This window comes from Amblyomma mixtum, chromosome 4 (assembly GCF_055824585.1).
Source record: "Amblyomma mixtum isolate Tamu chromosome 4, ASM5582458v1, whole genome shotgun sequence".
Lineage (NCBI taxonomy): Eukaryota > Metazoa > Arthropoda > Arachnida > Ixodida > Ixodidae > Amblyomma > Amblyomma mixtum.
In genome coordinates, this window is record NC_143015.1 from 85,746,556 (window position 1) to 85,760,025 (window position 13,470).

Below are 13,470 nucleotides of genomic sequence, written 5' to 3' on the forward strand. Positions count from 1 at the left end.
AGTTTCACATATAGAAAACATGTTCAAGCTATCAATGACACCAGTCAGAGTTATCGTGCGTTCCGATACTTAGTGCACCTCACAAATCCCCGTGCGGTTCTAATACACACGCAAAAATTATTCCGAAATGCCCCTTAAAAGCAAAGCACCGGTTACATACAACCGCCATAAGAGGATTTGACTTGTAACCTTTCGGACAAGTGCAATAAAAAATAGGACTGTTATCGCACAAGATCTTGAACAAAGGCTTTTCTTCACTGCAACGGAGAGCAACTATATTTGCATCATATCACTCATTCACAGATGATTGCCCAACTGGTCATCCATCGGTATTGACTAAAAAAAAGGCTCAAGAAACCTTATTGCAAGAATCGGTAAATTAATTTGGTTTTGAGGAAATGAAATAGTGCAATATCTGTCTCACATATATAGGCGAACACCTGAACCACGCCATAAGAGAAGGGAGGAAGGTGGGAGTAAAAGAGAAAAGTGAGGTCTCAATAATAGTCCAGGAGTCGTTTTTTTCTAAAGTATCCTACCGCCTCCGGTTTCATTGGGTCGTGACTTTAATCGACACGAATGAAACAGCAGTGTGGAGAAGCAAACTACCAATTACCTTCACGGCCTGCTATGTAGCGACTAGGCACCTTTCCATCGCCGTGTGAAATCCGGCCGTGACAAAGGTACTACACTGCGTCAATTCCTCACTCTACCACAGTACAGATTCCTGCCGAGATGAATGTAGGGCCGAAAAACGTGACGTGAAACACGTCGTCGTGCTCCGTCATTCCTGGACATGGGGCGAGTTCATGCAAGTAAGAGGCGTCATGAGTGTCTTGCACTTCGATTCACGCCCGCTAACGGAGTTCAAGATTCTTGGACACTGGCCGCGGCGATCAACGGCGGTGAGGACCTGCCGGCCCTCCTGAGGTTCTTGAGAGTGTCGAGCCTGCACAACAGGCTGTGACTTTGCCGAAGCTTTATTGCCTTCTGCTTTCCCTTTTCTCTTCCTTTTTTCCTCACCTTTATATCCCTTCTTCTATTTCCCTCAGTACAGGGTAGGAAACTGGTTTCATCTACCGCTTAACTTCCCCGCCTTTCCACCTCCTCCTACTGCCACGACACGCCTGACGTCATTCCATATGGCCGACGTCATTGGTTGCTGCTGCCAATGACAGAGGGCTACATGAAACGAAAACTGAATAAAACTTTGCAAAATACGGCCCCAGGGGAGTGTATTATCAGAGCGAAAGTCAGGACTTAATTTTCATCCCTTTCCTGCCGCAATTACGACGTCATTTCTCGCGGCTTAGGGCACCGAAGCCGGGACCAATGGCAGATGACTAAACAAAACGAAAACTAACCGGGATTTCACAAATGAAATTTTTGGCTCAGGGGCATGTTTTTAGGTCTTTCATGGCTACATTTATACAAGGATGTGTAAATTGAACATGTTTGCTTGATTTGTCCATGCCAGCGGCAGGAGCCCAGCTGCCCTAACGTTGCAGCAGGTGCAGTCCCACAGCCGCACAGAGGGTCCCCTCCTGAAGCGCGCGGTGGGCCTCTACGCCACGGTTCCAGGCGCTCCGAAGGCTTGGTTTTACATCGCCAGCCGCTTCGGGTCAGGAAAGGTGGGTGCGGGAAGCTTAAAGGGCAATAAACAGTTACGACATGGTGGTAAACAATAGCACATGTACGGACACCAGGATCGAAGAAACTATGTTACTTTTCAACGAACTGAATTTTTTATTCGAGCTTTCTAATGAGGCGTCCAACAAGAGGGAGTAAGCAGTGGCGTCATTGTTTGCTGCGGAATGTTTCTTCTCATTGTCATTCTGCATATAGACTGCTGTTCAGGGGAGCAGAAACATAGCAGGTAGTAAGTTAAGCTCTTCAGTCTCTATGCGCGCTGTTGTTTGTATTGATACCGAACAAACTATCCACGCGTTAAGCAAACTTTATGTGGCACATTGGTTTTGGAAGTATAATGTTTATTGATTTCTTCCCAGAAAAACGCAATTACTATCTGTAACCACAATGCCCACGCTAGCGTGTACTGAAAACCGTCGCGCAGTTTGCAGCGTAACTATCATCATCAGCAAAACTGTGTTCACTGCAGGACAAAGGCATCTCCGTATCTCTCCACAGAACACTGCCCTGTGTCAGCTGCGGCCACCTTGTCCCTAGAAACCTCCTAATCTAGTCCACTCGCCATACTTGCGGCGCCGCCTGCTTTCACGAGTCCGCGTAGTCAGAAAAGCGCTAAGAGAAAGCCCACAAGTGGGTTCAGCGCTACATACTGCGCATTGAGTGATGATACTAGCGCTTCATACTGCGCATTGAGTGAGGTTTGCGCTGCTGCGCGGAGGAGAGGCCACATTTGGCACGATTCCAGCGCAAGGACGGACACCGCGGGTATGAGCCATTAAAGGCTTTCGCCTTAAAAGTGTGCCGGAAGTAGCTTGCTGGCAGTCTGGCCGATGGCACAGTCCGTAGTAATGTACGGCGCAGTGCCGTCGTCTGCTCATGCGCAAGCGCGCCAAGGCGGCGGCGAACAAGCAAGGCGGTGGCCTCAGTCTGGCTTCAAAATCTATTCAGTAACAGCCCTTCCTAAATTCTTTGCTTCCTCCATGCTGAAAACAAACAGCCAGCTTTTTACTGCATAGGCGCAGTTCATGTTAACAACTCGCGCAAGCGACAGATGGCGCCAGGCTGTGCTGCTTTTGCTATCGCCCAAGTGAATCGATTTTCTACAGCTGAGTGGTGTCGCCCTCATCAGTGCTCGGAACCAGAAACCTGCTGCTTCTTCCATGAAGATCTTACTTATCGGCCAGTGAAAGTCTACACGTTCTATGAATCGTACAGCTTTCGTGACAAGTTTGTCCGGAACGCGGTATCGATTGTGATCCAGGATTACATTTTGCACCGTTCACCCCCGGATCGAAGCCTGGTGTGAAGTCGTTAACTGTCGCCCGAACCAGCTAGTCTAAATAACAGGTGCAAAGGTTAGCAGGCCGCCGAAAGAAAAACTCCTCTTCTCCTTGCTGTCGTTAAAAGCAAAGAAAAAAGGACAGCTTTACCCCATGGTCTAAAACGTAACGGCATTCCATCAACTCCCTTTGTTAGCCTTATTCGTAAAAATAAATCGCTGAAAGTCCTGAAGCTGCACCTGTTACCTCTCCTGAGCCTCACTCCCTTTAAGCAGTTCCGCACTCCTTCCAAGTAAGAGTAATGGAACTCTTTCTAAACTCACTTCCTACGGGAGTAGAAGTACTTCCTCGAATACGTAACTTGAATTTTTTGAGAACTGCGCCTGACTAAAGAATGTAACCGTGAAGATGACGTATTACCGAATATGTAACCGAACGGGTAACATTAAGTTCATCGCTTTTGTTTCCCATTTGATAGAACTTCAACGCGTCCAGGTACATGTACACGAACAAGACCTGATATATATACACTGGATATTCACAAAGCAGCCAGTTAATGCTGTGCACTCTACTGGCATAAGAGAAAAAAAATTAAAAGGGAGGCAAGAAGATGCAAGCTATCAACAGTGGCAACCAGATCGGTAGAAATTCTCGTTCTTCACAGGTGTTGTTCTTGTGGAAAAAATTTTTCCTCATAAGCGTTCTGGGGGAAGCGACAGGTAGAGCACAGCAGTTCAACATGCTCGTTTCATGCCTGGCGTTGGAAACCGCGTGTGTAAATTTAGCATTTTATTCTCTTTTTTTTTCAGGAAAACCGTTAGAAGAGATATTCGTTATAAAGAGGTGAAATATCTGTTAAAAGTTTGAATTTCGCGGCTTGTTGCTGTATGGATTTCAGAAGTTAACCGATTGAACTAGTCGGCAGTCTACTCATCGCTGCCGTGTTAGAGCCTGCACTGTTCAGCACATGAGCCAAACTGGAACACATCTGCGCACTGCCGAAACACCATTCAGAAGCAAGTTCATTGCGCATGCTGAAGGAAGGTTGTTAATCACTGTCATTCTATTGCATAATTGATGTCATAAGAAAGGCAGTCAAACTTAATTTACGGCCACTGCGTGCGGACGCACGGTAACAACACTGCAGTGTTCAAGATTTATAGTTAGGTTTCGCACCAAATCATGACCGTGTGCGAGCGCTTAGTGACGTATTTCTCTTGCCTGGAAAAAAACATCGGTCGGTTGCGCAAAGCTATTTGTTTCTCGCGCAGTCGCTGTTTGAAAATTCTGGTACAGAAAAGTGGATGAGGCTTTTGAACTTTTGAATGGCATGTAATATCTTTACCTATCTGTAATATAGAAAAGGAGAAGAAAAAGAGGGGCTCGTTATTACATACATGACTGAAGCGAACAGTCACCGAATCAAAGGATAATAGGTGATGTGGTTTTTGTTTCGTTGCTTTTAATTTGTGTCTTCATTGGAGATAATTGTAGTAGGTATATCGTTAAGGGTAATGATTACAAAGCAGACGCAAAAGAACCACATGCCGCCTGAGGAGGGCGAACCCACGCACCACGAATTTCGCGTCCGATGCTCTACCCCCTCAGCTACGGTTTCGGCTATTCAATCTTCTGCTTTCCGAGGTATTTCTGTGTGGCGTAACCAAACCTTGGGAATGTTCACCAGCGCCGCTATCCTCCGTAGCGGCGGACGTAGTATAGTACCTCCTGTGTTACCGCGAGTGCCACGCAGGAGCGTTATCCAACGTTTATACCGGAGGCTGTGCGAGAAGCCTCTTATGCTGCCTATGGCGTAAACACTAGATCTACCAAGCCTTCTTTCCGAAATCCCCGGCATCAAACACACATTGTATGCGGATGATATCACTGTTTTGTGCAACTCCAGGAGTGACGCCGAGATCGAGGAGCGTCTTCAAGCAGCAGCCGACACGGTGAACCGGTACGCCAGGGAGAGAGGCCTCCAGTGTGCGCCGGAAAAGTCCGAGTTGCTAATCCTGCAGAACCCGAGGACACCCTTAGCGCAGAACATCTCGGTGTATATAGAGAACCACCCAGTACAGAAACCCACGGAGATCAAAATCCTGTGGCAGTATATCCCGCAGGGGCTACAGAACACCACCACTATGAAGAAGCTTACAACATCCACCGAGCAAATCCTCCGAATGATACATCGTATCCGAAATAAACACCATGGCATGAAGGAAAGGGACACCATCCGCTTAGTGCAAGCTTTCGTGATCTCTCGGATAATGTACGGGACGGCATTCCTTAACCTCTCCGGGTCGGAAATTGAAAAGTTGGAGGTACTCATCAGGAAAGCCTACAAGACTGCACTGGGGCTACCGAACTCCACGCCAACGGCAAAACTCATGGCTCAAAAAAAAGATGCCCTATGCTCTTTGGTTTCGATGACTGTTTGCTTCCGTCATGCACGACATAACGAATCCCTCTTTTTTCCTTCGCTTGTCTGCTCAATACCTGACGAAGGTCTCGTTTCGGGCAGTCTTGATGCCAGGTAGCATAAGAGGGCTATCGCAGGGTTCCCGCCTTCACCATTCGATCACGATCCTACGTGGCACTCGCGGTAATGGACCAGGGTGGCGCTGGTGAAAACTCTCAAGGTTTGATTGCATAAATACATTCCGAAAAAAGAAGATTGGACAGCCATCACGAAGACAGCGTTCCGAACGGTCGCGTTTTTGATGCTCTCCGCAGAAATGAATAAATCGGCCCTAGGCCGAGGTACTGTTGCGGCTTCTGCTGCCAGTAATACTTACCGTACGGTTCTTTCCCGTCTGCCTGCTGGTAAGCTGGTTTTTAACTCCGTATTTCTGCATGCGGACCTTGCTGGCCGTCCCTATCGTGCCCAGGACTTTAGAGATGCCTTACGGGGTGTCACTGACCTCTGTGACATCCGCTCTATCGGACAGTTTCAGATGCCTCACGTATGGATGATAACATGCAAGACAGCGTTGGCGAAAGCTAAGCTCGTGAGCACTCAGGAGTTACAAGTGAAAAACCGCCGTTGTCTAGTGCTTGACCCGGAACCGAAGACAGTAAAGCTCAAGATACTTTGGCTCCCAGAACATCTTGAAGATTTTGACATTCGGGACGCCCTTCGCGCTTGCGGAACGATTACGTCCATCACAGTGGAGCACTGGAGGGTTCCAGAAATGGAGGGCATGCGCACCTTGAATCGAGACGTTGCCTTGACTCTTGCTGATGGCGTCACTGTCAACGACGTGCCTCACATTTTGACATTTTGCGGTGTACAATGTCTGGTTTTAGTGCCAGGAAGGCCACCACTATGTCTCCGTTGCCACAAGGTTGGCCATATACGCCGTCATTGCCGCACTCCTCGGTGTGATGATTGTTGGCGTTTCGGCCATACTACAGAGGAGTGCGTAGTGTCGTATGCTAATAAGCTACGCGGGGGCACCCGTGTCATGGACGACGCATTGCAGGAGCACTTGATGGACGCAACAGAAATTTTGGATGCTGCTGGTGGCACGCCAGCCGTTGCGCCCATTGACTCAGCGACTACTGACCCGCTGTCTGGCCCCATTCCTGCTGTCAAGCATGAGCCTACCCAGCCTTCACAGATGGAGCAGCTGTCTGCAGATGATGAGCGTCGATGCCTGGCGGAGCAGGCTCCAGCTATATGCAGTGTCAGTGATGGCACTCTTGGCGCACGTGCCTGTGCTGTGCGTGGGCCAGAGGAAGACAAGGGTGGCTCTGGCGCCGAGTGCCTGCAGTGCTACATCTTCTGAGGCTCCTGCCGGATGTGCCACACAGGTAACAGAGTGCCAACCTGGCACTTCACTCCCCGACGGCAACTGTCATGCCGATGAGCAAATTTTAAGTGTGGCCTCGAAGCGCGGTGTGTCTCCGAGTTCTGCCTCCTCTGAGGAGGACAGTGTCCCCGCCAAGCACAAGTCCCGCCGTCGAAAGTCAAAGAATAAGAAACCTCCTTCGCGCTACAGATCAAGGAGAAAGGGCGTTAACTCTAGGGAGGTCTCACCTTCCGGAGTGATGCCCCCAGACATCGTGGATACCAGATTGAAGCTCAAGTTAGCCACCATGGCTTCTAACCAGCAGTTGACTGTCGCAACACTCAACATATGTGGACTCCGTTCAAGACAGAAACAGGTACAGTTACGCCGATTGCTTTGGGGCAATCGGCTAGACATTGTCGCTATCCAAGAAACTAAGATAGAAAGTGAAGTGGATACAGAGATAGCCCTGCGACCTTTGCTAACAGATTACAACGTCTGTGTCGCACTCAGTGGGTCTTTCGGCAGGTTGCGTTCTTTTCTTAAAGAAGAATCTACCTATTTCTGACTTTAAGTACCAGGTTGACATAGAAGGGCGTCTGAAATGTTGTGACTTTCGACTGCATGCCGAGTCGTGGAGGGTTATCAATGTGCATGCTTCAAATAATCCGGTGCAACGAGCAGTTTTTTTTCATGACATTGCAACTCACCTACGATGTGATCGTTATGTCGTTTTCATTGGTGACTTCAACTGTGTGTGCGACCCACGCGATTGCACAGGTCCTAACCAAAACGCCGATAAGAGCTCTGGTATATTATTGTATATTACCGAAAACGCAGGTTTAATTGATGCCGGTTGTCATCCGCCTTCACATACATCAGAGGATCCTCACATTCACGCCTTGATCGCATTTACGTTTCCGTAGATCTCCTTAAACGGCACATTTCATGTGATGTCAAGCCTGTTTCTTTCTCAGATCATGCTATGGTCATTGCACGGATTGGAGAATTCGCCCGTCCCAAATTTCAGCCGCAGTGGGAACTGTGGAAGCTTAATTCAGAGCTTCTAAATGATGAGCATTTTCAGCAGCGAGTGATGACAGCTTTGGAATCTTGCTTGGTCATGGATGTCCCATTATTTGCAGCTTGGGAGATGTTTAAGCTAGAAGTTGGTAGCATAGCTATTGAGATCGGCTCCGTGAAGTCTTATCTTAAGCATGGTGAGGAGAAACGGTTACTTCAGAGTCTTTATAATCTGCATGCGCTTGAATGTGAGGCTCCTGGCTTGTACACAGAGGAAATTGGTGCTGTTAAGTGCAACCTGCAGAAGTTTGATGCAGAACGCTATCGTGCGTCCCGTGTACGATCCCGCAGCAACCGTGCTCTGCACTCTGAGGAGCCTACTAGACAGGCCTTGCTAGATGAGCGTCGTCACGTGGCTGCCAAGCGAATTTCTGATCTCTACTGTGGTGGTGCCCTGGTCACAAGTACAGATGTCATAGTTACCGAGTTTGAAAACCACTATAGCTCTCTGTTTGCTGCCACGTCTAGCACTGCTGATGATGATCATATAGCGCGATTGGTGTCCAGGATTAACCCACTCAATGAGGATGAGTGCAAGGCAATAAGTGGCTCTTTAAGCTTGGGTGAATTGCAAGTTACAATTGATCAATTGCCGCTTTCGAAAACCCCGGGGCCTGACGGCCTCTGAGGAGAATTTTACAAGGCATTTAAATCCGTTCTAGCCCCTGTCCTGCTCCAAATTTTTTAGACAAGTATTGATGTTGAATTTCTGCCTCAGTCATTTACAAAAAGTCATATTGTCTTTATACCAAAAACCGAGGATAAGGAAAAACTTCGATTTGTAGATGGCTACAGACCAATCACGCTTTCTAATGTAGATTATAAGATTTTTGCTAAAGTACTGTCAAATCGGCTGCAGCTTGCAATGTCTACTTTGATTGGGCCTCATCAAACATGTGGCATGCGGGGACGATCAATACAATCTAACCTACATGAAGCGCGTACGGTGTTGCAGTATTGCAGTGACGCTCAAGAACAATTAGCAATTCTGCAAATTGACCTGGCAAAGGCATTTGATCTAGTGTGCCATTCATTTCTTTTTGCACTTTTAAATCACGTCAATCTCGGTTCAATACCTTCTACTGGCATACGCCTTTGTTACAAATCGTGTACCACGCGCTTGATTGTTAATGGCTCTCTCTCGCAACCAGCCTCAATTCAGTCTTCGGTGAAACAAGGGTGCCCACTGTCTCCGCTCCTGTTCGCATTATACTTGGAGCCACTTTGCGTAAGTGTTATAAACAGTAGAGCTGTCAATGGTTTCCGAATAATGGGCCACGAACTGAAGGTATTGGCTTATGCAGATGACCTTGCGTTTTTTTTTGTACTGATAAGCCAAGCATCGATGAGGTTATTCGTTTAACGGATGACTTTGGTTCGGTGTCAGGAAGTCGGATTAATCGCTGTAAGAGTTGCGGTCTTTGGTTTGGTAGCTGGGGTTCGACACTTGCTGAATATGCTGGTATAACATGGACATGCAGGCCACCAAAGTAACTTGGCGTCCCTTTGAGTGCGTATAAGCATAGCGCACATTATTGGAAATACCGCGTGTCAACTCTTCAGCGCTATGCTCAAACGTTTGTCCCCCATGGCCTCTCAAGTTTTGGCAGGGCGACCGCCTGTAATCTGTTTCTCGCCACTAAAATATAGTATGTACTGCAAATTATTCATTGCGCAAGACTTCCTATCCAGCGTTCTCACAGGGTTTTCGCTACTTTTGTGTGGGATTCGTCTTTTGAATCCATGAGGCGTGATAACCTTTTTGGGCCTGTAAGCGCAGGCGGCCTTGGTCTAGTTCACCTCTATGTCTGAGAGATAGTGTCACGTTTCATGTTTTTCCGTGACACTAAACACCCAATAGTACGTTCATTCCTGCAAACAAATTTAGTTCATGTTTTACCCAGCCTCATTGTGTCTTCCAATGTTTGTGACCGTCCGTGTTTGTGGGGCATAATGCAAGAGGTGTATTTGGCTGTCCGTTTCCTACTTGTTCGTTTTTCTCCTGAGTTCCTTTTTTTAGTGTCGAGGAAAAAGTTGTATAAGGATTTGATTAGTATGCTCTTCCCTCCGCCCATGTACCGCTCTCTGTATTTTGGTTTACCGGGGCATGACGTACTCAAAAGTGTACGTAAGATGCCAGTCTCGCCGTCTACAAAGACCTTTTTCTTTAAGTTATACACCGGTACGTTGCCCGTTAGAACATGGTTAGAGAAAAAGGGCATTTTAGTGTCTACAGTTAATTGCCGCCTGTTTGATGAACCAGAAAGAATTGAGCATTGTTTCACCAGTTGCAAAGATGCAGTACTCTTCTGGGATATCCTGCAACGCACATTTAAAAAAAGAATTCATCTGACTCCACATTCTGTTCGCTATCTCACTGCGCTGCCATTTGTTGATGAACCCCTGGACATGTTCTTTCTGATTGGACTGCACAGCCTCTGGAAAACCCGCATGATGGACAGACACTGTGAACCTGTTGTGTCTACAAAGGATCACTTCAGTCGAATGGTTGCTCATCTAAGAGACGTGTATGCCCCGACTGAGTACGAACCGGAGTGGCACTCACTATTAGTGATGTGCTCTGCATTGACCCTTTTCTATTGCATGGTCTTTTCAATATGTATTGTTTAACACTGTTTTCATAATGGCTTGTATATAGTTCATGTATATAGAACTTTACATCACTGTAATAAATACCATGTTGAAGAAAAAGAAAAGCCATCACCGTTGCTCAGTTGGTAAAGCACCGGGCGCGAAACTCGGATGCCGTGTGTTCGAATCCCCCGTTATCCCAAGCGTTATTTTTTTTATTTATTTATTTATAGATACTGCGATCTTGTACAGATCATAGCAGGGTGGGACAAAACAAAATACAAGCATATAAACACACAAATTCATAACATTTACAGGCACTTTTCAAGCAGCAGTAAAGAGTTTTGATTAACAGTCTCGCTATTAAGTTCATTCCAATCAGTAATTGTCCTCGGAAAAAAAGAATATTTCAAGCAGTTATTTCGCGCGTTCAAAGGGGTTATTGTTAGTGCATGCCTTTGTCTCGTGTTATAACCTGAGGAGTAATAAAAATAATTAGAGGTATCAACTTTATAATGTCCTTTTATAAGCTGGAAGAAAAACTTTAATCGACAAACACGATTGTGCTCAACGACGGGGGGTAACCTACTTCGCCTCACGAGCTCACTTACAGATGCACGGCCATATGAGTTAAAAACAAATCTAGCTACTTTATGGTGTATTCGCTCTAATCTATGAATGTTTGTTAACGTGAAAGGGTCCCAAATGATTACGGCATATTCTAGTAACGGACGGATGAGGGAATTGTACGCCAATAGACGAACACTAGGTGGGGATGACTTTAGGGAGCGCCTCAAGAAAAATAGTTTCCCTCATTGAGTTTGCTACTACAGCGTGTTTTGACCACGAAAGGTAGTTAGTAATCCATAGGCCCAAGTATTTATACTCTGTCACTTCTAATAATGATATGCTGTTAGTAGCGTACACAAAATGAAGAGGCATTTTCTTGTTTGTAATTTTCATGAAGACGGTTTTTTCAAAATTAATGCACTTCTGCCATTTGTTGCACCACGCAACCACCTTCGCTAGGTCATTATTTAGACGCACCTGGTCGTCAACTGAAGACACCATTTGATAAAGGGTACAGTCATCCGCGTACAGCTTCACGCGGACTGAAAGATCTGCCACAAGGTCATTAATAAACAAAAGAAATAAGAGCGGTCCCAAAACAGATCCCTGGGGGACGCAAGACATAACCCGGACACTGCTAGAAGAAATATTGTTTAGAGTGACGAACTGACATCTGTTCGAGAAATAAGCTGTAATCCATGAAAGTATCCTGTCGTTTTTAATGTAATAACTTAATGTATGAATTAGTTCGTTATGTGACACCTTATCGAATGCTTTGCGAAAATCCATGAATATTGCGTCTGTTTACTTTCCCTGGTTAATCGACTGAGCAAAGTCATGCACAGTTTCAACCATCTGTGCACTTGTAGAAAACCCACTCCTGAAACCATGCTGAAAATCGGTAAGTACTTTGTGCTGTTCCAAGAAACCTAACATATGTTTATGAATTCTATGTTCTAAAATTTTGCATGATGTCGACGTTAGAGATATGGGTCGGTAATTCTCGATGTGTACTTTTTTCCCGGTTTTGTGCAGAGGTTTAATCGGGGCTGTCCTCCAGTGATCCGGTAAAGAACCGTCATGTAAAGATTTGTTGAATATTACGGTCAAGTACTTTGCGCACCACTCCGCATAGCGCTTCAAAAAAGTGTTTAGTATGTTATTTTGACCTGCTGATTTTTTTTGACATCAAGGTTCAAAAGCAAGTTACAAACACCAGTCTCTGAAATTACAACATCAGATATGGCAGGGAGTGCTGCAGAAAAGTTGGGCAGGCATCCATTGTCCTCTGTGAATAAAAATAATTATGCTAATAATCACCCATTGACGCGAATTAAAAAAAAAATCCCTGTTCTCCTTGGTTTTGGTGACTGTTGGCTGCCACCATATATCGGTAATATAAGTATAATTTCGGCATAGGCAGTGTCTGTTAAAACAAAAGTGCTTAAGTGCAAGAGTTAGCTAACTATCACATACTGAGACGGCACAGGGCTTACAAGGAGGCCATTGGCGTAGGCCTGTGTCCGGCCGGGGGCTTCATTAGGGTGTTGATGATGGCCACAGTTTTATTTAGTCCATCTCCTCAGGTGCGTCATATTTCGTCCAGGGGCCCGGGAGTGGATCTGCTTATAGTTATACAGAGGGATCAGCGATGGAAGGATTTTGCAAGAGATGCTGGTCACAAAAGACCGCAACGCTGGTAGAGTACCGAAACAGAGGAAGTTGAACTGCCCTTCGACTCATTTTGTTCGAGGAGGAGTGGCCGGGCTGTTATAGTACCTCTTGAAGCAGGTGTGGAATGGACACTTTACTGCTCAGGAAATTACAACGGAACTATGCTCTTCTTTTATTTAAAATTGTCTTATTGTAGTCTCGTCTGGACACTACAACTAAAAGCAATTACATCAAATTGATGCTAGTACAAACGAATCCGTTACGAGAAATCGGAGGGTATCAAGGTCATCCTTAATATTTGGCTTCAGCAACTCTCTTGCTTACAGTTTGCTTAAAGAAGATCAGATAAATTTAACCATTTTTTTCAATCTATCTACAAAAACCGGCTGAATAATACCATTCAAGGCAATTCCTCCGAACACATACTATCACCTTCGAACACATAGATAACTAGTTCCTCAGACTCGTACCAACTACGGGAAACAGAAAATGAACTATCAAGGTTTGGTTTTTTGGGTTTTAACGTCCCAAAGCAACTAAGGCTATGAGTGACGCCGTAGTGAAGAGCTCCGGAAATTTCGACCGCCTGGGGTTCTTTAACGTGCACTGACACCGCACAGTACACGGGCCTCGAACTATCAAGGACCCACCGCCCTAAATAATTTTCCGGGTGATCTTGATTTTAGGGTTTCTCTCAAAGATTTTAATTGAATAACTAAACGGTACATGATGCAAAATGAAAGGGTTAATAATTAGAATTTTGTTCACTGACGTTGTGACACAATCTTAGCGTACCTAACAAATACAGCCTCTTTTTGTGTCTGATC

The 13,470-nt window shown here is 45.9% G+C and overlaps 1 protein-coding gene across 1 annotated transcript in view; it reads left to right on the forward strand.

Annotated features, from left to right (window-relative positions):
- Positions 1-13,470, forward strand: part of LOC149347289 (uncharacterized) — an 87,640-nt gene that overhangs the window by 9,904 nt on the left and 64,266 nt on the right. The window contains exon 3 of the mRNA XM_089586986.1: positions 1,478-1,631. Coding sequence (XP_089443112.1) covers positions 1,478-1,631 — 154 coding nt within the window. The remainder of the gene's footprint in view (positions 1-1,477; positions 1,632-13,470) is intronic.